The sequence below is a fragment of the Ovis aries genome, chromosome 15 (assembly GCF_016772045.2).
Source record: "Ovis aries strain OAR_USU_Benz2616 breed Rambouillet chromosome 15, ARS-UI_Ramb_v3.0, whole genome shotgun sequence".
NCBI classification, from domain to species: Eukaryota; Metazoa; Chordata; class Mammalia; order Artiodactyla; family Bovidae; genus Ovis; species Ovis aries.
The window spans coordinates 41,895,780-41,920,399 of record NC_056068.1 but is presented as its reverse complement, the minus strand read 5'-3'; the positions used below and the strand labels follow the sequence as shown (position 1 = coordinate 41,920,399).

At 53.0% G+C, this 24,620-nt stretch overlaps 1 protein-coding gene across 8 annotated transcripts in view; it reads left to right on the top strand.

The window, feature by feature from the left end:
- AMPD3 (adenosine monophosphate deaminase 3) overlaps positions 1-24,272 on the top strand; it is a 49,365-nt gene extending 25,093 nt beyond the window's left edge. For all 8 annotated transcript variants that reach the window (XM_012095779.5, XM_042233064.2, XM_012095778.4 and 5 more), the window contains 12 exons: positions 2,400-2,562; positions 4,942-5,161; positions 7,334-7,463; positions 11,200-11,394; positions 12,675-12,806; positions 13,335-13,498; positions 14,427-14,553; positions 17,084-17,247; positions 18,221-18,341; positions 19,433-19,606; positions 21,494-21,604; positions 22,636-24,272. In XM_012095779.5, the coding sequence (XP_011951169.3) occupies positions 2,400-2,562; positions 4,942-5,161; positions 7,334-7,463; positions 11,200-11,394; positions 12,675-12,806; positions 13,335-13,498; positions 14,427-14,553; positions 17,084-17,247; positions 18,221-18,341; positions 19,433-19,606; positions 21,494-21,604; positions 22,636-22,812 (1,878 nt within the window). In that variant the 3' untranslated portion in view covers positions 22,813-24,272. The remainder of the gene's footprint in view (positions 1-2,399; positions 2,563-4,941; positions 5,162-7,333; positions 7,464-11,199; positions 11,395-12,674; positions 12,807-13,334; positions 13,499-14,426; positions 14,554-17,083; positions 17,248-18,220; positions 18,342-19,432; positions 19,607-21,493; positions 21,605-22,635) is intronic.
- Positions 24,273-24,620: the final 348 nt, after the last annotated feature.

Below are 24,620 nucleotides of genomic sequence, written 5' to 3'. Positions count from 1 at the left end.
ATGTGAGAAGACAGAGTGATTTATTACTCTTATAAATTTTCTTCTATTTCAACAAAATCAATAGGAGATCTCCGCATATGGCTTATAACGTAAAAGGCCCCCAAATTATATCAGTCCTCTAGCTAGCTACCCGATTCGCCTCCCCTGAGGCAGTTCTTGGTTTTGGTTTCTTATTTATTCTCACACAGTAAACTGTGTACCTACCGTGCTCATGTTTTCTATGCTCATGTAGTTGATTTATTTGTTTTTACACAAATGGTGGTTACCATACATTATACTGAGCCTAGGTTTTCCCTTAACAGTATATCTTGAAGATAATGCTATATCATTATATCAAGAACTTCCTTTAAAAAAAAAAAGGTGCATAATATTCTACTGTGTGGATGAACCATACTTTAAGTTCCTTTCTATGGATGGGGATTTTGGTTGGATTGCAAATAGCACAGGCCTTGTTTGGAGATATAGCATCCTGACCAGGAATCCATGGTGCCCATCCAACTTCCTGCATGTGGGCATAGTGGCCAAAAGGGCGAGTACAGGGGGCTGAGAGCCAGTTGAAGGGAGGGCATTGGCTGGTGTGTTAACCGGCTCTTTTCCATCAGTCTCCTTGTTGGCACATTGTAGGGCACGGAGCGTCTGAACTGGGCGACTGGTCCCCAGAGAGCCACCAGTTCGTAAGTGGCAGGCTGACCTTGCAGGTCGCCTTGGCCCCCCATGGGTCTGCTGCCAGGCCTGAGGTGTGCAGTGGTAACAAGCTGGCTGGTCTGTTGGGATGCTGAACTCATCTCTGATACCTCCAGGCCTGGCCTGAGCCCTGTGCCATGCTGAGTCTGTCGGTCCGGCAGATGAAGTGTTTGGCTTTGTCGTGGGCAGGAACATATTTGTCTCTGGTGTTGTCTGCTCACCTGTGCTCTCAGAAGCCATCAGAAGGTGTAAAATGGAGTTAACACCCCCTCATGGGGACATCTGGAGTCAGGAAAGGAGAAGCTACTTCCTTAATAAAAAGCAAGGGGAAAACAAAAGTAAAAGTAGAAACACATGCATGGGAAAGATATATACCTTCCTCTGAGGGGGGCGGGGGTAGAGTTTTAGCTGCCATCTGAGATGATCTATTTATGTAAACATGTAAGACATCCAAAACAGTGATAAAAAATGTTAAAGTTGTCAGCTCTGGAAGGTAGATGCACAGGCGTCTGTCATCTTCAGTGCTTGTCTGTATGTTTACAACATTTCAAAACTAAAAATGATTTTTATTTTTAACTGAAGCAGAGGGGGCCCCAGCCTTCCTCCCTCTGTGCTCCATCTTGTACCTCCCTTTTCTGCATCTCTTATCCCCTCTTATGAATGACTCACTGTTTAGCTGCTTATCTCCCCCAGGACGTTCAGGTTTCTGCCACACACATCCTTCCCAACAGACAGAGATGAACAAGCCCACTGGGAGGTGGGCGTTTATCTCATTTGCCTCTGAGTACGAGGCCGCTCTGGGAAAGCAGAGCATCCTTGGGCTTCAGGAGTCAATCCGTTCAGGGTCTGAAGTGTGACCGTATGACTCTCTGTGATCTGTCCTCTCTGTTTCCCCAGTTGTGAGATGAGTGGCCGTGAGGACCAAAATGAAACTTGTGGAAAGGATCCGTCCCGTAAGCGTCTGTTGCTTGGGTGGATTGGGGTGGCTGGGGTTGGCAAAGCAGCAGACGGAGCACTCGGAAGGACCCATGTATTTCCTTAGCTGGTCATGATGATGCTCACTCCATCAGGGACATGGTCCAGGCTGGGCCTCTTCGTGTGCCGGGTGCCGCAGCAGCTGGCCTGTGGTTTGATGTGCTGAGTGCTGGCCTGGGGTGTGCACATTGGAGTACCTGCCTCCCTCCCAACAGCCCCAAATCTCCTCCTATGGTTAGGGGGTTCCGTGATTTGCCAGGAGGACTCCTAGGACTCAGTGCATAGCTGCACTTATGACTAGGATTTACTGCAGTAAAATGATGCTGAGCAGCAAAGGGAAGAGGGACATAGGGCAGAGTCTGGAGGAGGCCAGAGGCAAACAGCCGCTCCCAGTGGAGTCACCAGAATGCACTTAATCCCTCAGCATTCACGTGTGACAGCACGTGTGAAGTGCCATCTTCTGCGGAAGCTCATTAGAGACTCAGTGGCTGAGATTGTTACTGGGGCTGGCTGCATGTCTGCAGAGCACACCCCTCAATCTGAGGCTTGCGAAAGGAAATCAGGCGTGCAACATACATGACAGTGTGTGTACAAACTGTCAGGCAGAGGGAGCCTCTGAGCCCACCATGGTGGGGATGCTCCTCAGACCCAAGTTCCCCGCTGTCTGTCCTGGGCCCACCTTGCGGCAGGTCTCACTAGGTCAGCGGCCTCAGGCCTGCTCTCTGAACTTTTTCCTGCAGATCACCGTGGAGGACTATGAGCAGGCTGCCAAGAGCCTGGCCAAAGCCCTGATGATCCGGGAGAAGTATGCCCGCCTCGCCTATCACCGCTTCCCACGCACCACGGCCCAGTACCTGGGTCATCGGCGGCTGGACACCACACCTCTGGAAGAGGGCCTCCCAGGTACGGTGCTGTGGCGGCAGGTGGGCTTCTGGGCAGGGCGCGGCCCGAGAGTCGGTCAGGATGTCTTCCTGGTTGGATGTGTTTCCCTCAGATGGTGTGTTAAGGGCAGAGCCCTGGTACTGGCTTCTCCTACACTGATTTTTTTGCTAGTTTCCCCAAGGGTTGATTCCATGCGCACCAGGTGCCTTGCTTTGAGCTGAGCTGTACAAGTTGTGGGGAGCGGAGGGGCTGAAAGGCAGTCTCTGATCTTGGGAGATGGGCAGTCTCAGCCTGGATATTTAAACACAGTCAGACAGTAAATACCAAATTAATGGTGAGGTGCATGGATTGAGGGTAGGTAGAGAGGGTGTGTTCTCAGGGCAGGGAAGTTGGCTCTGGAGTCCAGCATACTCACATTTGGATCTAAGCTCCACTTTCTAAAAACCTAAAGACCACTTTCTTGGGAAAGGAAGGCATTTCTCCAAACCTCAGTTTTTCAATCTGTAAAATGGGAATACTAATAATATCTCTCCTTTGGGCCTGTTGTGAGGATGAAACGAGAGAATGCATGTGAAGTAGTTGGTGCAGTTCTGGATCTAGGGCATGCTCAGTTGCATCTGACTCTTTGCGACCCCAAGAGCTGTAGCCTGCCAGGCTCCCCTGTAGATGGGATTCTCCAGGCAAGAATGCTGGAGTGGGCTGCATGCTCTCCTCCAGGGGATCTTCCTGATTCAGAGATCAGATCTGCACCCCTTATGTCTTCTGCATTGGCAGCCGAGTTCTCTATCACTAGAGCCACTTTGGAAGCCCCTGGATCTAGTGAGTGACTGGTACAGTAGTTATGTTGATGCTGCGGAGTTCAGGGAACAGGGGATCGGAGAACGCAGGATGCTTTCTGTGAAGGATCCAGGAGCAGTAGGGCCTGTAAGTTAAGCAACGTGAATGAAGACAACAGGAGACCTCGATCGTGAAAGCTGGTGGCGGGGGGGAATCAGATGAGGGCCTGGTGGTCTGTGCCAGCACTCAGGACCCCGGGTGGAGTTGGTGCCAAGACGTCTCCTCTCCGGCTTCCTTGAAGCTCTGAACCTGGACTTTGGGCATCCGTTACCACCTGGGGCTCTGGGTCTCAGCCCTCCTGGGCCCAGTTCCCTGTCTAAGGGTTGGTCCCACCTGCTCCACTGTTGGCAGGCAGAAATGACTGTCAAAGGTGTACTTTATACAGAACAGAGTCCTGGGGGCCTGGGTGTGAGTGTGGTGAAGTGTAGGCTGTGGCTGACCCAGGCTTTCGGACTGCCTGCTTCTCATGGGCACTGCCCCGCGTTTGGGACTCACGTGCTGGCCTGTGGCCATGCCTGATAGGGGTGTGTGTGGCATCTCTTCCCCTCTCTGTGCTGCCTTAGCCCCTGGGATGGCTCACATCTGCTCCAGGGACAGTCTGTTTCGAGCTCTGATGGGAGACACTCAGCCAGCCACTCCGCCTTCCTTCCTTCCTTCCGCTGCTGATTCCAGGATTTCCTCCTGCCTGTGCTGGAAGTGGACAGCCCAGACCCTATGCAGGGTTGGCTGATGGGCAGAGTTGAAGCCCCTAGTTCTGCTGCTACTTAGCATAACCTGTTCCTTGGCCGGAACAGAGCTTATTGAGAGCCAGGAAACCCACTACAAGAGTGGTGAGAATAACACCCTGTGATATATTTACACAGCATCTTCCTCTGCCTGCTGCTGCAGCCCTCACAGCAGCCCGTTAAGGCAGGGCCTCATCCTCAGCTGAGCAGACAGAGTTGGGAGGTAAAGTCCCGGTTTGCTCGGAGTCATAGCTGGGAAATAGCCAAGAGGTGTTTTCTGGCTCCTGTGGGCTGACAGCCCACCGTGTGGGGACGGACAGCTTTGTCTCTGGGGGCACAGGCTTACGGGGAGGGCTGGCTTCTCCATCTTGCCCCTTGGCCGCCCTGAGCTCAGGAAGATGTGGAAGGACAGGAACAATTATACTCCCGCTGGGCAGTCCCAGATCCTGTCTATTCTCTTGTTAGGAGAAGATGCAGCTGCCCGTGTTAATAAGCTTCATGTCCCTGAACTACCCAGAAGACTGAAGCTCATTTCAATTAAGTTAAAAAAAAATGCAGTGCCAGCCATGGGCCAGGGATGGTTCTAGGAAATGGGATATAGCAGTGAGCAAGATGAACATTTACCACCCAAGATAAAGATGAGAAGCTGTCTTACATAGCGGCAAGTGCTAAGGGTTCAAAATAAAGCAGGGAGGGGGAGGTGAGATGCCGGGGCAGGTGGGGGTGCTTAGGTTTTAGGTCAGACAACCAGGACAGGCCCCACGGAGAATGTGATTTTGGAGCCCCGTGAGCTCCTGAGGTCAAGGGCATTTTGCTATCACTCAGTCCTGTCTTTCAGACTTTCATCCTCCCCCTCTGCCCGAAGAAGACCCTTATTGCCTAGAGAATGCTCCCCCCAACCTGGGCTACCTGGTCCGCATGCAGGGAGGCATCCTCTATGTGTATGACAGCAAGAAGATGCTGGAGCGCCAGGAGCCCCACAGCCTACCCTACCCCGACCTGGAGACCTACACGGTGGATATGAGCCACATCCTGGCTCTCATCACGGACGGCCCTACGTAAGTCCCCTTCCCCCTCCATGACCAAGTGAGTCCGCCTCTTTCTGCAGGAGCGCTGCTCTGTGGAAGGGACCAGGGCAGGCCTTCTGCTCTGGGCTTTCCCTCAGGTAAACCACCCCAGAAAGAGAGGGCTTTGTGGGTTTCTCTCTTTTCCCAGTGCTTTGTGGGCTTCTGCGACAAGTTTTCTTCCCAGACTGGCGTATTCTTCGAGTTGCTACTGCCTGTCCCTTCCGCATGCACGGGTGTGGAGCTCCTGCTTGCCCGTGGCCACCTGTGCACCTTAAAATGACGGTCACCCCTCACCCCAGGCCGGACAGCAGCGATGCAGTTTCCAGCCCAGGGCTTTAGGGTAGATGGTGGGGGAGCCATGAAGACTGTTGCTTCTGGTGTTGATTTTTCCATGTTTCTGGAGCGGGGAGTGCAAGGAGCCTGGGAATTCTGAGCCACAACTCCCAGGATGCTCGTAGGCTTAGCTGGAGCTACCCTGGCAGGGAGCTGTCTTCCTGAGTTTGGGCCCTCGCTCCTTGGTGAGAATTTAAGGGAATCAGCAGCGGAGGTTTGGAAAAGACGATGGCACCCCACTCTAGTACTCTTGCCTGGAAAATCCCATGGACAGAGGAGCCTGGTGGGCTGCAGTCCATGGGGTCGCTAAGAGTCGGACACGACTGAGCGACTTCCCTTTCACTTTTCACTTTCATGCATTGGAGAAGGAAATGGCAACCCACTCCAGTGTTCTTGCCTGGAGAATCCCAGGGACAGGGGAGCCTGGTGGGCTGCCGTCTCTGGAGTCGCACAGACTCGGACACGACTGAAGCGACTTAGCAGCAGCAGCAGCAGCAGCAGTGGAGGTTGTGCTTCAGTGCCCAGCTAGGGGGAGCAGAGGAAGCTGGTCACAACTGAGGGACTTCTCTCTTGCCCTGCCATTTGGGTTTTGCTGGGAGTTGGGTGACTCCAGTTTCCAAGGGAGGAGAGTGGGCCCCGAGGGGATGGACAGAGTGGGTCGAGGTCCTTGGTGATCCGAGGGCAGAGGGAAGAGCTGGGAGGGGAGAGTGGGATCCCTGGGAGCTTGCCTCAGCCAATGTGAACAGAAGGTCTGAGGGGAAGCCTTGGGGACAGGGCTGTTCCGGGAGGTGTGTGAGCAGCAGCTTTTCTGTCCGGGAGACTGTCAGGGCGAGTCCTGCCCGGAGAGGGACTGGGAGAGATGCCCTTGGGAATCCCATCTGACCCAGACTCTGCCATGCTTGGCTGTGGGCTCATCCTGGCACACACATGGTGGTGCTGGTCCAGGCTTGGTGGCCACTTTTACAAGGGTCTCTGTGCCCGGGTGCCAAGGGAGCAGTGTGCATCTGGGGCCACAGGGAAGCAGGGTGGCCCGACTTGTGGTTGCCTGTTCTGTGTAGCTGTGGCACAGGCGCGTGGCCAGGCCCCTGGGCTGGGTGTGGGCTGGCTGTTGGCTGAGAACAGTGGGTGCTCCCACCCCACCATGGCCTTTGCAAGCTGATGGGGACATCAGTTCTTTCATGGACTTCTGTCCTGGTAGCAACACCCCTATATCCCTCATCTGCCTATGGTGCAGAACATCCAGCCCTCGTCCTGAAGCCTCAGGGTTGAGAAATCTTCTGGGTGTCATTCGGTCATAGCCAAGGTGGGAAGGTCATGCCTTAGGATTTGACTGTATTGCTGACCTTTTAGACAGAGGTGAAACTCCTTTCAAGGAGTGAAAGGTGGCAGAGGATAGATGGGAGGGTGGAAAGATGGAAGGGCTGAAAGAGGGAGACTTTCTCTGAGTATCCACGAAGCTGAGTTGGACCCTTCACACCCTGAGCCAATCTGGCCCTCACTTCAGTCTTGGGCAGGACCATCTCCGTATTTGCTCATGAGAGACAGCAGCTTGAGATTAATTGCCTAAACCTGTAAAGCTCATACAGAAGGAATCTGTATGAGGTCAGCTCTCTACTGCCCGCTATGGATTCTACACGCATTTCATAGAGCGCGTGGCTGTGGTTACACAGTTCAGCTGGGTCTGCGGATAGCTGGCCCCTTCCCATCCCTCCCTGCTCCATCCTGACCTTCCACCCAGGCCTGGGTCCCCACAGACCCTGGAGGTCTCCAGCCTGGAGAACTGACGTGACTTCTCCTCAACTGTGGTTTCTTCTCCTTCCCGACCTGCAGGAAGACGTATTGCCACCGGCGACTGAACTTTCTGGAATCCAAGTTCAGCCTTCATGAGATGTTAAATGAAATGTCTGAGTTCAAAGAGTTGAAGAGCAACCCCCACCGAGACTTCTATAATGTGAGAAAGGTGCGTTAGCGGGCCAGCGTTCAGAGCTCCCGTCCCGGGCCTCATTCCAGCCCGAGCCAGTCGGGGGCTGGTCCCCAGTGTGGCCCTCCTATGAACAAAAGGAAAACTGGCCAGTTTTCTGTGTGTGTGGGCACGCCTCAGATGGTACCTGTTATGACTTTGTTGTATATCTGTTAGAATGTACCATCCTCCTTGAAAAATAGAGCAGGGCCTATAAGTTGGTTATAAGAGTTGAGACATAGAGGTGGCCTCAAATTTATCATGGATTGAAAACCAGTTATCGATGTTAAGACCTCTTTGGACTTGGGAGTGTGTGGTTTTGCTTCCTTCTGGCCCGGGTGTGTTTAAGGAAGAGTATCCGACGAGCTCCTCTCTCTGCCTTCCCCTAGAGTGGATGAGCAGCCTACACCTGGGCTCAGGGGCTGCAGTTGGGACAATCCTGTAGGTTAAATGGTCAGCGCCTCCTGCTTTTCCATTTTATTCCATGTAACTAATATATATTAAGCATGGGATCAGTGCCAAGTGAGGGGCATTTGATGCTGAGTAAGGGTCACTTTCTGTCCACAAGCAGTTCCCAGCTGGTTACTATTAGTTTGATAGGGATATGATAGAGGTGTCTTTCAGGAAGAGGTCGGAACTGAGGTGACTTAGAGTGAGTTATGCTCAGCTCCTGAGCTCTAAGGCTCACATAAGAGTCTTGGGGATTTCCAGGCAGAGGTGAAAGGACGTGTCTTGGACACCCCCGGCGTGGCATGTTTTACCTGTTTCTTCTCTGAGATCCTCAGGCGCTCAGACAGATGGGTGCCTCAGTCAGTAGGCCAGCTCCTCTCTGTCCTGCCTACATGAACCCTACACCCTAGATGGGTGTCCAGGGAAAATGCTCGCCCAGTTCTGAACAGCCCTGCCCTCGGCACATGCGCGTGCTCAGGGCCGGCCGGCCTCCTGCAGCAGTGTCCTTGCTGGCTGCCCCAGCACCGACACTGTTTGCTTCTGAAGCGGGGCCCCTGTGGGTCCTCATGGGCTGGCCAGCTGCTCTCTGGCCACTCTGTGGGCGAAGTCCTGGGGGCAGGGTGGGGGCTGCGGTTACATACCAGAGCCGAACCTCGAGCTCTCTGTCAGTCTGGGGGTTTGTGTACCTTCTGAGTGGAGATGCTTTGAGTGCTGTGCTGGGCTGCACTCTGGCTCCACAGCTGTCCATAAACACAGGCCAGAGTCTGCTCCAGGCCAGGCTGTGCCTGCCCCTCCCTGTCTCCTGGGTGCTGACTGCTCCTGCCCTGGAATTCTCTGCGAGGGGAGGAGAGCTGATTCTGAAGTCCAGGGTGGGCTGGGAGGTGGCCTCCACACTTCCAAGTGGCCGTCAGTGTCGCGGTGGCCCTGCTCTGAGGCAGGAGCTGTGTGGGGCCATGGGTCAGTGTGGGAGTGTGGGTGGGATTGTGAAATTACCTGCAGCACCACAGCACATCATGGGTCCTGGCCCCGTGAGGCCCAACCAACAGGTGTGTGTGACTGAGATGATTGTTTTCAGCTCAGAGCTGAGAACAAGGGGCTGAGTGTGTTTGTTGCTTGGGAATGGGGTAGGGTTAGGCCTTACCCACTTTGGTTTAAGTTTCATATCAGGGAGAGCAAACAGCTTTCATCTTCTGTGCCAAACTTGACCAGTGGGGAGTGGCTACCTGAGGCTATTCCCAAAGCTTGGTGAAGGGTGCCGTAGTTGATTATTGATGTCTGCCATGGATGTGGCAGAGCCCAGTTCGATTCCTGGGTCAGGAAGATCCCCTGAAGAAGGGGTAGGCGTCCCACTCCAGGATTCTTGAGCTTCTCTGGTGGCTCAGCTGGTAAAGATGCGGGTGCCTGTAGTGCAGTAGACCTGGGTGTGATCCCAGGGTTGGGAAGATCCCTTGGAGAAGGGAACAGCTACCCACTCCAGTATTCTGGCCTGGAGAATTCCATGACAGAGGAGCCTAGCGGGCTGCAGTCCATGGGGTCGCAAAGAGTCGGACACAACTGAGCGACTTTCACTATGGATGTGGAAATAGTGTTGGCCTAGAGGCCAGGTACTGGCCAGCCCATTTGGAAGCCACTGTTTGTTTAGGTGAAAGCAAGGAATGCTTTTGGATCTTGCAGTGAACTGAAAGTGCTGACCTCCAATTACAGGCTGCCTTACGTGTTCCTAAAATAGTCACCCTGGTAATTCTGAAGTTCGGATCCAGTGCATCCTGGATTGTGCAGCTGCTTTCCTTCCTTACCTTGTGACTCACGGGGGTAGGCAGGCTGCACCCCCTGTGGTGTGTCACTGGGATGCCAGAGGACAGCGAGAAAGCCCAGAATGTGCCAAGTCATGCTGAGGTGGTAGAGCCCAGCTGTGTCCGGACGGCTGAGCTGAGGCCAGCTGACCTTCGCTTATGCCTCCCCCATGAGCCTGGCCTGTCCCTGAGGGGCCTGAGCTTTGGGTGATGTTTTAACTTTTGGTGCTTCCTTTCTCTGAGGCCCAGTGGTCTGTCTTTCTGGTAGGAGTGGCGGGATTAAAGGCAGGAAGGCCCTGAGGAGTGAGTGATGTGGCTGGTGACAGGGGCTGGCTGGTGGAAAGCTCACAGAGGTTCAGTGGATTGGATGTCGGGTTTGACATGACTCGGAGATGCCTGGCCAGCTGTGGACAGCATTCCTTGGCCTGAAGTCAGCCGTCTCCTCGCCCCAGCCCTGGCAGGCTGCCCAGCTGGCCGCAGCAGGGACTGCAGAGTGTGGGCTAGTGGGTGGCAGCACCCTGGCCTGTGAGGTCACTGCCACCTTCCCTGGGACCTCCCGCAGGCCCCTGGGCTTTATGGAAGAGGGTCAGGATGCCCATCGTGACTTCAGGCCATCCCTCAGCTTAGCCAGGGCTCTGATTCTTTAGGGCTGGTGGCTGAGGGGAATGCTCTGGGGGTTCTAAGAGAGGTCAGTGGCAAGTGTGAGATTTTGCGGGGCATTACGTGAGCCCTTGGGGTTCTATGAGGAGGAGGTGGATATCACTGAAACGGTCAGAACCTGCCACACCTGTTTGCTGGTCCGTTCGTTCATCCATTGATTTCACATCATCCCAGGCTCTGGGGTAGGCACTGGAGACTTAGATGCACGGCCCCTGTCCTTGAGGACTGAGCTTCCAGTCTAGTGATGAAGTAGACAGAAACTTATTAGAGAGGACTGGAGGATACATACAGTGATGGGCGTGTCTGTGCCAGGGTTCCAGGCTGGACAAGGGGAAAACTTGTTCGTTGTGTTTGGGGGATCAGGGTAGGCTTCTGTGTGGAGGAGGTCGTAGACTTCCAGGTGGATGAGATTGGTCAGGAGGAAGGAAAACATCCAGGCTGAGGAAGAGCATGGCTCCTGGGGTACCTGTAAGTGGGGTGTCCTGGCTGGAGCAGAGAGCAGAGCAAGGTGAGACTTAAGACTGAAAGTAAGCCTTGAATCCCAGGCTAAGGAACTGGGGTGTTATCTTGAAATGTTGGGCAGCACTGATGTGTTAACACGGACAATGGCCAGATCTGAACTGTACTTAGAAAAGGTCTCCTGATGCTGTAAGAAGGGGGATTGGGCAGCAAGGCTAGAGGGGGGAAGACCAGTTCTAGAAGAGATATGGGGTGGGGCGGCCCAGCACCAGAGGAGGTGCTGAGGCTCTGCACTTAGCACCGAGGCCTGGGGGGCCTGGTTCTTGATGCTGAGGGAGGTGGCTTGGCTCACGTGCTGGGGCACTGTGTCGCAGGTGGACACTCACATCCACGCAGCTGCCTGCATGAACCAGAAGCACCTGCTGCGCTTCATCAAGCACACGTACCAGACAGAGCCCGACAGGACAGTGGCCGAGAAGCGGGGCCGGAAGATTACCCTGCGGCAGGTGTTCGACAGCCTGCACATGGACCCGTACGACCTCACTGTGGACTCGCTGGATGTCCATGCGGTGAGTGGGCTCGGCCCCAGGGCCTCACGCAGTCCTGGTGGAGGACTCAGCCTGCTGGAAAGCAGCCACGATTGGTCTTGGAGAGGGGCTGGCTGTGTAGGCATCTCTTTGTCTTCCAGCCATGGGAATGTGAGAGGCAGTTTGTCCTCGGAGAGTAAGGGCTGGAAGCAGCCTTGGGACAGAGGAGAAGAGGGTGTGACTTGAAGGCAGTGACATTCCCCTTCTAACTCCCATTTCCGCTACGTAAGAGTTAAGTGCCTTTGAGTAATTCACTTGAGCTTTTATTTCCTTGCTTGTAACATGGTGACTACCACATGCCTTAATGACATTGCAGTGTAATTAAAATACTAAATGGAGGTGCAGCTGCTATAGAAAACAGTATGGCCACTTCTCAGGAAGTTAAATACAGAATTACTGTATAGTCCAGCAATCCCAATCCTAGGTGTATACCCCAAAGAATTGTAAGCAGGGACTAAAACGGATACTTGCACATCAGTGCTTATCACAGCATTACTCACAGTGGCCAAAGAGTGTCCATCACCACTTGAATGGATAAACAAAATGTGCACACACACACAGAGGAATATTATTCAGCCCTAAAAAGGGATAAAGTACTGATAACCTGCCACATCCACGATGAACCCTGAAAACACTATAAATCAAAGAAGTCAGACACAAAAGGACAAGTACTGTGTGATTCCACATGTATGAGCCATCTAGAACAGGCAAGCTCATGAGACAGGAAGGAGAATGGTGGTTCCTGTGGGCTGGGAGAGGGGGTCGTCAGGAGTCACTGTTTTGTGAGGACGTAGTTTCAGTTTTATACGATGAAAAGAGTTCTGGGGACAGATGGTCGTGATTGTTGCACAGCAGTGTGAATGTACACTTAAAAATGGTTAAGACGGCACATTTTGTGTTGTATACATTTCAACACAGTGAAAAAGTCTTAAACCAAACACTGAATGATGGAGAAAGGGCCTTATGCAGTGGCAGTAATAGGACACACATTATTACGGATGGCTCAGTATTCTCTGCTTGCTCAGCTAGCCCTGCTCCTAGAAGCACGAGGACCTTGACCCTGCTCTACGGAGGGTCTCGGGGAAGGACGCCAGGGCTGACGTGTGGTCCCGGCCCTGGGACTTTCCAAGCTTCCATGTACAAACTGACATAGAAGGTGCCTTTCAGTGTGGTTCGCGGAGGCCACAGTGTAACGGCTGGAGGAGGCGTGTGTCTGGTGGCTGCAGGACAGCGTGTGAGCTGGCTGGCGTCTCTTTCTCCAGGGCCGGCAGACGTTCCACCGCTTTGACAAGTTCAACTCCAAGTACAACCCTGTGGGGGCCAGCGAGCTGCGAGACCTGTATCTGAAAACAGAAAACTACCTAGGAGGAGAGTACTTTGCTCGGATGGTCAAGGTGAGCGAGCCCTGGGCATCTGCAAGCCCTCCTCGGATTCCCGACGGCATCTGCGTTCAGGGAGTGGGGGCCTGCAGGGCCTCCTGTCCTCTTCCCCTTCCTGAATCCCTGTCCATCCAGCTCAGGTGAGGGGCAGGTGCCCAGTGCCCAGTGCTGTGGCCCTGGCCTCCGGCTTCCAGGTGGGCAGGAAGTGCTGTGTATGGACTGTGCTGACTGCAGGCAAGAGAAAGGGGAGGATGTCCATCCCAGGCCAGCCCTCCACATCCAGGCTTGCTGCTCTGCGTGTTTGCAGCCTGCACTGGGTACAGGTTCGCTCTGTTTGGCGACACTTCTGCTGCCGGGCCTCTAGTCGCATGGGTGACTGTGCAAGCCCAGGGCTTTCTTCCCCACGAAGGTGGAGTGAGTGCTAACAAGAGGTGTAGATCAGGCCTTCCGAGCCAGGGAGCTGGTGGCTGGGGGAGCTGCAGGGTCTGCTGCTGGGGTCAACCCAGGTTCACCCTTGGACTGATCTGAGCTCTTTGGTGCCAGGAGGTGGCCCGGGAGCTGGAGGAGAGCAAGTACCAGTACTCAGAGCCACGGCTCTCCATCTATGGCCGCAGTCCCGAGGAGTGGCCCGGCCTGGCCCGCTGGTTCATCCAGAACAAGGTCTACTCGCCCCACATGCGCTGGGTCATCCAGGTGCCCCGGATCTAGTAAGTGTGGCAGCTGCTGCCTCCCCGTGTCCTCTGGGTCACCAGCCTGTCCCGCAGGACCTGCTGAGCCTGTCCTGCAGGATCTGCTGAGCCTGTTCCAGTGCCAGCCGACGCCTGGTCCCTGGGACTCCTGACAGAGAGGGGCGGTCTGCACAGATACCTTGCGATGCTTCAACACTGTTCTTTGAAGAACATATCATTGCAGAGGCCTGGTGGAACAAGCTCAATTGCTCAGTCATGTCTGACTCTTTGCGACCCATTGACTGTAGCCCACCAGGCTCTTCTGCCCATGGAATTTTCCAGGCAAGAATACTGGAGTGGGTTGCCATGCACTTCTCCAGGGGATCTTCCTGACCCACAGGTCAAACCCGTGTCCCTTGTATCTCGTGCATTGGCAGGCTGATTCTCTACCACTGCACCACCTGGGAAGCCCTGGTGGGAACGACTGCCCATCTTCTTGTCACTGTGATTTGAGGATGGACTACCTTTTTGGGTGAGGCTGGGAGTCTGCATAATCTGATGGGCAGATTGCTGGCCCACTGCCTGGATATGGCTCAGACTACCCCTGTCCTTTCCAGTCTGGGCAATATAGGGCTCCTGGAGTGGCTGGGACTTGTGGTTTAGGGGAACTGAGCTGAGTGGCAGGGAGCTGGATCAGCCTGAATCCCAGCGCCCCCCTCCCAGTAAGGCCTCTAGCTGAAGAAAGCTCACTGATGGGCATGGGTAGGTGCTGAGTGTGCCAACCAGTGCTTGGTATTGCAGAACTTGGCGAGGAGGGGAAGGATCTGTGTTGGAGCCCCACCTCTGACCCTGCCCTGGGTGCTTAACTGGGGACTTGCACTGCCTGAGGAAGGGACCAGGGCTGGTCTCTGACAGCTCGAGGGGGCTATTGGGACCACCTTTATTGGCAAGTCTCGCTTTCCCCCAGTGACATATTTAGGTTAAAGAAGCTGCTGCCAAGCTTTGGGAAGATGCTGGAGAATATCTTCCTGCCCCTTTTCGAGGCCACCATCAACCCTCAAGATCACCGAGAGCTTCACCTCTTCCTCAAATATGTAAGCATGTGTGGCGGTTGGGTGATGTGCCCAGTGGGGAAGGGAGGAGAAGACTCCCAGCAAGTTGGGTCAGCTTACCTTCTAAGATCACTGGTGTGCCCCAGGCATGAAGTGTCCAACCCTAAGAAGCTGAATTCCTAGAATAACAAGCTTCTTGCAGAGAAGGGACGTTCCCTTCTCCTCTGGGGTGGCCCTGCAGGCATGGGTGGGGTGCTGGGAAGGCAGCCACAGGGCAGAAAGATGGAAGAGTCGGTTCCTGGCCAGGCGGGGCTGAAACGACCAGGCCTGCCCCAGCTGCAGACATTTCAGACTCCTGCTTTCCCCTGAACATGAGTGGTCCTCATACCTTGCTTGGTTAAGCCCCACAAAATATATTTTTCTGGTTAGTTGTGGGAGAGGGGAGAAGGGTAGGAAGGGCATCAGCGGGGCAGGGGCTTGTCCCGCCCTCTGGGTCCCCAGAACAAAGGTGGCTGCAGACGGTGAGAGGCAAGTTTGGTGCCTGGAGGAGGTTATGGTGTGGATGGTTTCTGACAGGGAGGGAGGCAGGGAAGATCCCAGAGGGCTCAGGGTAAAGAGGTAGGGGTGGAGGGATGGCTGAGTGTATCTGTAGGGGGAAGGGTTGGGGGGTGCTGGAAAGTTTGAACAGGCGGAGGACCAGCATTGAATTTATGTCTTAGACAATCAACATGCAGGCTATTGAGTGAGGAAAGCCCTGGAACAGAAAGTAGCTGGAGGTGGGGGCAGGGGGCCAAGGTGAGAGTTGGGGGCCTGCTCCAGCAGTAGAGACGTGAAGGGGGCTTGAAGTAGTAGTAACAGCTCACACCGATGGCCTCCCCGGCCCGGTGACCCACGCCATGAGGCGATCTCACCTCACCCTCATGACTGCCCCATTTTACATAATTTGCTAGGTAGCAGCCAGCATGATTATGTGTGCTGTGTGTTCAGACACTGTGGATTATCTCACTTAATCCTTACAGCAGTCCTGTGAAGCTACTAGCTCCAATTTACACACCAGGAAACTGAGACCGCAGAGCTAAAAGGGGCAGGACTGGAATTCATACCCAGGGTCCTGACCCAAGAGTCATCGGTCCCATAGGATCCTGCCTCCCATTAAGGAAAGTGAGGGGTATACAGGTGGTGGGTGCAGTTGGAGAACAGATGGGGCTTGGGCATGGCCTGCAGGTGAGTGGGGGAGGAGTTGGCGGGGCCCTTGGTGCCTGGTTTTGCAGGGGAGCAGGTGCTGTGCCTTTAGGAGGACACTGCTCGCTGTGTGGGGAGTGGAGAGGCTGGGGAGGAGGAGGAGTTGGGGTTTGGACAGATTCTGTGCTTGAGGCCCTTGGGATGTCCAGATTAGGGCCCTGCGTGGGGGACACAGAGCTCACGAGAGGGGCTGACATTGCCCCCGTGCTGGGCCCTGAGAGTTCAGGAGCAGCATGGAGCTGCCCATGCAGACAGCAGAACTTGAGGCCCCTCTGGCCCCCAGATGTGTCCAGGCCATGCTGAGGGCTACAGTGGGGACCATCATTTCCTTTGACACGTGACTCTACAGGGAAGATTCTGGCAAGACCTTGGTGGTCCTTTGCTCCCCTGGGCCTCTACTGCCCTGTTGGGAACAGGCAGACCTGGCTGGGGCTGGGCTGGGAGCCCCCCAGATTGGGCCAGTCCTTCAGGGGCCCCTTCCCAAAGCACTGCTGTGGCCGAGTGATGGGAGCAAAGCGGCCCTGCGTGCCGGCTGGGAGCCGAGTCCTCGCAGGTACGTCTTCCCTCAGGGCCCGACCTCTGGGAGGAGGCGGCAGCAAGAGGCTGGTGACTCGGGTGGGCCCATGGAGTGTAGGGTGGGCCCAGTGTCGGTGTGAGTATGCTGGGGGGAGGGCATCTTCTGAGCTGCTCCGACCCTGCTCAGAGGGCAGGCTTCGGGAGCCAGGGGTCAGCCTTCCCAGAAGCCCTCTTGGATGGTGCCCATCTTGGCCTGCTTGTGAGGCATCCCCGCGGGCTTCTCATGGCCACCCCCGGGCATCCTCCACCTGCAGCCCCAGAGTGCAGACCCCGAGCCCTTTAGGCTCAGCTGGTGGTCTCACGTGGGCAAGTGCCTTCACCAGCTTTGCTCTGCCCTCAGCCAAGCCCACCTCACAGGGCCGCTTTAGCGCTGAGTTAGCCGACGTGTGTGGTCAGTGCTTTGGGCAGGGCCTGACGCCCCACAGGTGTGTGGAAGCGCCTGTCCCCTTCGCCTCACAGCCGTTGTCACTGCTGCTGATGGCACAGCGGAGGCCGGGAGGTGAGTCCAGCCGCCTCACCCTGCGCCTGGCCTGGCCTGGGCTCCCCTTCACTGTTGCTGCTGGTGCTCCAGGTGCCTCTGGAAACCCTGGAGGGACAGCCTGGGGTGCTGTGCCCACTCCCCGTCCCTGGGAGAAATGTGGCTCAGGCAGGCCCCGGGGTCCCCAGCTGCGAGGCCTGGGCGCCGAGGCCTTTACCACTTTGCTCTGGCAGCCCGTCTGCCGCAGCTTGACGCAGGATCCCTCCTCCTGCCCAGGTGACAGGGTTTGACAGCGTGGATGATGAGTCCAAGCACAGCGACCACATGTTTTCGGACAAGAGCCCCAGCCCGGACGTCTGGACCAGCGAGCAGAACCCGCCCTACAGCTACTACCTGTACTACATGTACGCCAACATCATGGTGCTGAACAACCTCCGCAGGTGGGTGAGCCGGCCCTGCGCACCCTTGCCTTGGGGTGCTCCCCAACCCACTGCACTGGACCCGTACCTGCAGGGCCGCGCACACACGCAGACACCATCACAGATACAACGCAGCCAGCCCCATGCCTGGACACACGTGTCCATACACACACCACACTTCTGTGTGTGTGTCCATCCCTGGTAGGTCGCAGATACATGACATTCCAACACATGTTCACTCACCTCCACACCAATGGCGTTCATATGTGTGTCCATCCATTCAACACATCACAGCACCTGCCAAGTGAAGGCCCTGTCCTGGGCCCAGGACACATAATAGGCGACAAAACAGACTGTATTCGTGCCCTCACAGAGCTTCCATCCAGTGGTCTTGTGTGCCCAGGCTCCCCCAGTGCACACACCCAGGCGGGGTCCAGGCAGCAGGACGCTGAGCGGTCCTTCCCACCCCTGCTGGGTCGCGAGGCTGAGGCCTCAGCCAGCGCTAGTTCCTGGGTGTGGGGCTTTTGAGTGGGACCACGACTTAAGGAGACGGCCAGGGGTGGAGTCCTGGGCTGAGCTTTCTGAGGCAGGGGCTCTAGTTGAGCTCTGTTGCTGCCCTGCTCAGGGGCTTCTGACATCTGGCTCCACTCTCTGGGATTGCCCCCTTCTTACAACAGAGTCTGGACTCGATGGTTTCTCAGGGCCTTTCCTGTCTGAATCTGAGCTGCCAGGCCCTGGGGGAGAGGAGGAGAGGATGGATGGCGGACTGGGCCCTCTCTGTTCCCCGGAGATGGCATCTCTTGGTTCTGAGGAGCTCTGGGCCTGGGTCTCAGATTTGGGGAGAGGTTGTTTCCAGGGTGCTGTGTGTCAGCTGTGCTGACCTGGCCATGGGTGACATCTTCCCTGGAGTGGGCCCTGGCAAGCGGCATGGGCCCACGGATGCTGGGGCAGGTGGGCCAAGGGTCCTTTCTCACCACGAGCCTCATGTCTGCAGGGAACGGGGCCTGAGCACGTTCCTGTTCCGGCCTCACTGTGGGGAGGCCGGCTCCATCACCCACCTGGTTTCCGCTTTCCTGACCGCCGACAACATTTCCCATGGGCTGCTCCTCAAGAAGGTAACCGAGCCCCTGACAGATGCCTGCCCTGCAGTGACAGTCCCACCCTGGGGTTCCTCTGGGGACGATGGTGACCGCCTGGACTCTGGCCATACCCTGGGAGGCTCTGGCCAGTGATGCAGAAACGCTTTTTCTTTTTCTAGGCTCTGCTATCTGTAGTCTCTTGGTTTTATATTTAATTATGAAATAATATGATCAAATCAATCACAATTTAGGTTTTCGAAAAAGTGGAGAAATAGAAAAAAAAAATCCTTACTGCTATCACTTAAAAAAAGCATCATTAGCTTGTTATTATTTCCAATTCCCATATTTTTTTTCCAGGGCATATTTTTAATAAGTTTGTTATCATAACACACAGTTCCTTCTTCGTCCCTTAACTTTGTTTCACAAGCGTTTTTCTGTGCTGTGACATGACATCTGGCTGCTCATCCTAATGGCTGCGGAAGGACAGCCCTTCTCCAGCTGCTGCACAGAATCCATCCGACTTTTTGCTTGTATAACTAATGCTACCGTGAACTCTCTGCATTCAGTCTTCTCCATATTTTGACTCACTTCCATAGGAAGGATATTTGCTCAAACTCCTCTCCTTCTGTGTTCCGAGGGGGAGTCTAGCCATGCCTCATGTTTCTGTGTGGGGTGGGTGCTACATCAGAGAACCACTCTAGCCCAGTCATGTCCGCCCCTTTCCACCTCCAAGGAGTTGCAGTGTTTACAGTCACAACCTCAATATTTGTGGTCAAGCAAAACAACAAAAGTGGGGCATCTCCAAGGGCTGACTTGTTGGGGTCAGTGCCTGGGAGAGGGGAGGATGTAGGTTGGTGTCAGCCCAGGGCCTGGCAGGTGCCCTTCCTGCCCTGAGCTGTGCTTCCGGTCTGGAGCTGAGACGGAACGCTTCCAACAGCGGGCAGGAGAGCAGTCCCAGGGAGGGATGGGCCCCGATGCAGGAGAGAGGTCAACACAGAGGGTGGGGTCCAGAGTCCTGGCAGGGAGCTCAGGGGTCTTCCACAGACACTGCCCAGAGCCCTGGCTTCCCTTGGTGAATGCTCCCCCCCTTTGGCTCTTGTCCCCTGAGTTTGGTGGTTCTTTTGCAGAGTCCGGTGTTGCAGTATCTCTACTACCTGGCTCAGATCCCCATTGCCATGTCTCCTCTTAGCAACAACAGTCTGTTCCTCGAATATTCGAAAAACCCTCTGAGGGAATTCCTGCACAAGGGGCTTCATGTTTCTCTCTCCACTGACGATCCCATGCAGTTTCACTACACGAAGGTGAGGACTCTAGGGGAAGGTGTCATCCTCCCACGGTAGGGACCTGAGCACACGGTGCCTGCGGGGTGGCACTGGGGGCTAGTGAAGACAAGAGGAAGCTCCCGGTGAGGGAAAGCTGTTCCTCCCAGAAGCCCTTTTTTGGGGTTCTTGAAACCATGAGGATTTCTTTTCTTTGCCTTTCATTTTCCCTTCCTTTGATATTCCCTAGCTCTGTAATATTGGCAGAGTTACTCGTATTAAAAATGTTAGCTGTCAGTTTTGTTACCACTATGATTACTAGGAAGTTGTGGATCTCTGGGACTGCGAGGAGGAAGGGAAAGGTGGTGTCATGCATGGGGACCAGTCACCAGTGTACCAGCACAAATGTGGTGATGATGAGACCAGCCACAGATTAGTGAAAACAGAAGTGCCTAGGTCTTCTAGGACAGGCTCCAAGCTTCTGGTCTCACGTGTGCATGCTGTCACTACTGTGTCCGACTCTTTTGCAATCCCATGGACTATGCAGTCTGCTAGGTTCCTCTGTCCATGGCATTTCCCAAGCAAGAATACTGGAGTGGGTTGCCATTTCCTTCTCCAGGGAATCCTCCTGACCCAGGGATCACACTGCATCTCCTGCACTGGCAGGCGAGTTCTTCTTTACCACTGAGCCACCAGGGAAGCCTCTGATCTCAAGACCCCTTTATATAATGAGGAACTGAGGCTCTCAGAGAGCTGAGGTTGACGTGCCTTGTAACTAGCGAAAATTAACTGTGTGAAATGGAAAAATATTAACTCATGTAAAGTGAAAGTGAAGTCGCTCAGTCGTGTCCAACTCTTTGTGACCCCATGGACTGCAGCCTACCAGGCTCCTCCCTCCATGGGATTCTCCAGGCAAGAGTACTGGAGTGGGTTGCCATTTCCTTCTCTAGGGGATCTTCCCAACCCAGGGATCGAACCCAGGTCTCCCACATTCCAGGCAGACGCTTTAACCTCTGAGCCACCAGGGAAGCCCAACTCATGTAAAAATAACACTAATAAATCATGAAATGTTAATACAATTACCAATTTTTATGAGAAATAGCCATATTTCCACCAACTTTGATAACAAAATAGAGAATAGCATTGCTTTACATTTTTGCAAATCTCCTTAATGTCTGGTTTGATAGAAGACAGCTGGATTCTCATCTCTGTTCCTGCAGTCAATCTGTTGTAACAAATTGTTTTTACCAAAGTGCATGAAGAAATCTTGCCTCACAAAATAAATACATAGTTGGAAAAGGGAGGACCTTTCAAAAAGACTTGGGGATCCTTAGGAATCATGGGACCATGTTTTCAGAACCACTGCCTAGGATACAGAGGCAATGATGTGGCAAAGAGGTGATGGAAGGACTTGTGATAGATGTGAGATATTTCACAGCTGAGAAAACGAAGTGAACGCACAGCTCAAGCTTAAATCCTTGTGGGCTTACGCTGTCTCACTACTGACCCTTGATCACGTCTCATTCCTAATTAATGCTCCATCTCTGTTAGTACTTTACCCAGATTAACTTTTATTTTGGACAATCCTAAGAAAAAGTGTTAACTACAAAGCAAGGCTGCAGAGTGGGTATTAAAAGTGTGCCTGACAGGGAGACAGGCACAGGAGAGCAGGCTGGCGCCCCCTAGTCCTGGGCGCAGGGCCTTGAACATGTAGTGGTCAACAGATAAATCTGCAGCTGTTCTTTGGTATTTCTGTCTTTGGTTACCTGAACTTTCACACAAAAAAGATCTTGGGAGTTTGTGATTTTAGGGGGAGGGGGATGTTGTTTTATTGTCCATGTGCCAGTTCTTAAGGAAAAATGAAATCTGCAATGTTAAGCGTTGAAATGGACAGACTCCCATCTAACGTTTCCTCTGGGGGGAATCTAGGAAGCGCTTATGGAGGAATACGCAATTGCGGCTCAAGTGTGGAAGCTGAGCACGTGTGACCTGTGTGAGATCGCCAGGAACAGTGTGCTGCAGAGCGGCCTCTCGCATCAGGTACCTCTCGTCCTCTCCACCCCGTACGTCAGATGCCTGCTGTGTGCCAGGCGTTTTTTCGGCCCTGCCCCTGGGGGTGGATGACACCAGCAGGGTCTCTGCCACATTCTCGGGGAGACCGCTGGGGAGACGCCTACATTTTCCTGGCTGCTCTGTCACCTTTTTCAGATCTCTGCTCACACGTCACCTCCTTGGAGAGGCCTTCCCCGATCACTCATTCTATAGCAGCCACACACCTGCCCTCATTATCCATCCCTTAAGTCTGTTTTTTTCCATAACATTTATTACTACTGACATTGCCATGATGAGTCATGTGTTTTTCTGTCCTGCCTTCCAGAATATAAGTTCAGCATTACATCCCTGAGGTCAGGATTAGACTCTGGCACATAATAAGTACTCAGTGCTTCTCAAATAGCTGAACAGTACCTAGATTGAACAGAAAACTCCAGGAATGGGACCCAGACATCACTCATTTATTTTAACAGCTCCCTAGGTGACTCTGATATGGAGCCAGGGTTGAGAACCACTGCTCCTGCGGGTATCTGTGTCCCTGGGCAGCTCCCCTGGGCAGTGTCAATGGTATAAGGAGAGGGCTGCATTGTGCTGCTCTTCTTGGACGCTGATGCAGATGAGAGGCAAGGCTCAAGATTCATTTTGTGTGGACTTGGTTCCCTGGACTGGTTGTCCCCAGGCACATCTGTGTGCCCTTGTCAGCTCTCGGGAGAGACTTCTAGAATCTTCACACCTTCACCTTGCTTGCTTCATTGCCAGTGGCTCTTATAGTTCTTGTCTTTCTGATCAAGGAAAGCACCGTTAGAAATGAAGGGAATGAATGTGGTTATTAGGATGACATCCTTGAGGACAGGAAGGCAGGAGGAATTTTGTAACAGCTCTGTGAGGAAAGATGTCTTGATGGAGGATCTGCTTTGGAGGAATAGCCTGATTTGGTATGGCTAAGTCTGAGCTGCCATGTGGATATAGAAAGTGAATATAAGGTATACTGTTTCATTTGTATTTCTCTTGGTCCATAGGAAAAGCAAAAATTTCTGGGACAAAATTACTATAAAGAAGGACCTGAAGGAAATGATATTCGGAAGACAAATGTTGCTCAGATCCGGATGGCATTCCGATACGAGACCCTGTGCAATGAGCTCAGCTTCCTGTCTGATGCCATGAAATCAGAAGAGATCACAGCCCTGACCAACTAGTCGAGCGTTGGACACGTGTTTTATCTTTTTGGTTTAATTTCAAGTCTGCCATGATTAACAGCGGTCAAGATACCAAACTAGGACTTTCCTACATGGAGAGGATACCGCTGAAGAACTTTCAAACTAGTGGTTTTTGGTTGCACTATTCCCTTTAAGGTCTAACATGCCCATTTCGGTGGCTTCCCTGGTGGCTCAGAGTAAAGTGTCTGTCTGCAATGCAGGAGACCTGGGCTCAATCCCTGGGTTGGGAAGATCCCCTGAAGAAGAAAATGGGAACCCACTCTGGTATTCTTGCCTGGAAAATCCCATGGACTGAGAAGCCTGGTAGGCTATAGTCTATGGGGTTGTAGAGTCGGACACGACTGAGTGACTTCACTTCACTTCATGCCAATTTCTATTTTTGAGTAATAGATGGTGACTCCTCCTTGGGGATCTTGGAGCTGGACTAATTCCCAATTTTCCAAATGTTCCTCTTCAAAGTGCTAATGCTTGCATCGTGGGGGCCAGGATCTTACATGGTCTAGTGCCCAGTGATATGAAGTCTGTGGTTTTCTGCCATAGTCTTCTCTAGAAACTCCGCAACTTGTTGGTGGTTGTTCATTTCGGCCTCTCATGGGCTCGCTGCCTTAAAATCTACTTCAAACCTCCCTTTCAGAAAGGAGCTACTTTGAGAGAATTAGAAAACATCTTTGCGTTTTTTTTTTTTTTTAATGAGTTTTTAAAACTGTTTTATTTAGCCCTCCTCCCTTCGTATTTAGGAAACCAAATATTCATATCACAGCCATCACTCCTATTCGGTGTCTTGGTTTCCTCATCTGAAAGGAGAAGATTTAGATCAGATGAGTGGTTTTCCATGGTGTTCTGTGAGCTCGGCTCCTGGACCACTTCAGGGCAGGGAATGAGAAGGGGGTTGAGGCTCTGAGGTGCTGCTTTTACTTCAAGGTGACTCAGCTTTCATTGGTTTTATACTGGGGCTTCTATGTATTTACATTTGAACTAAGGACTCTGAAAACACAGGACTAGATGACCTCTGTTCCTTTTGGCTCTAATATTCTGTGATTGTAGGCCAATTATTATTTTACTTATGAACAGTTAGGGCCACAGAAGTGAAACTTGATTAAGGTCACACAGCTCTAATAAGTCATAGGCTGAGACCTAGGTTTCCCTAATCCTAATCTAGTCCTTTCCCCACTATTCTTTCAGGCCTGACACATTTAGAATTTTTTTTAATCACTGTAACTTGGTGCATTTTCCACCGCCCCCCTGCCCCGCCCCAAGGTGAAATCTCTCCTTTACCTAATATGCAGACCTCTTTAGAATATATGTGGTCCCAGGGGCCAGGTAGAAAGCATTTTTAAAGACCAGGCTGAATTTAAGCTTTACCAACATACTCTTCATCTGTGTTACTTGGGCCTTGTACATAGTAGGTGCTCAATAAATGTATATTATATAAAAATGAATGAATCTCCTCTTTTGGAAATATTTTAAGGTTGTATGACCCTGGAACTCAAGAGGCTGCTCAAGGACCTTCTTGTCTATCTCTATGGGCAAATATAGACTAGAGTAAGCCCTTGTGAATCATTACAGAGTTATAAGAACACTATTTTTGCCTGCGAAGATGCTTACCTGGCTTTAGGTTGTCTTGTCCTGTTACTTTATAACGATTATCCCCTCCACTGGTCAACTTAGCATACAGAACAATAAATACAGTCTTTTTACAAGGCAAACATGCTATCTTATAGCTAACCATGAAACTGAATGAAAACTGAGCATTTATTTTAAGCACTCGTTATTTTTAAAAAGCCATT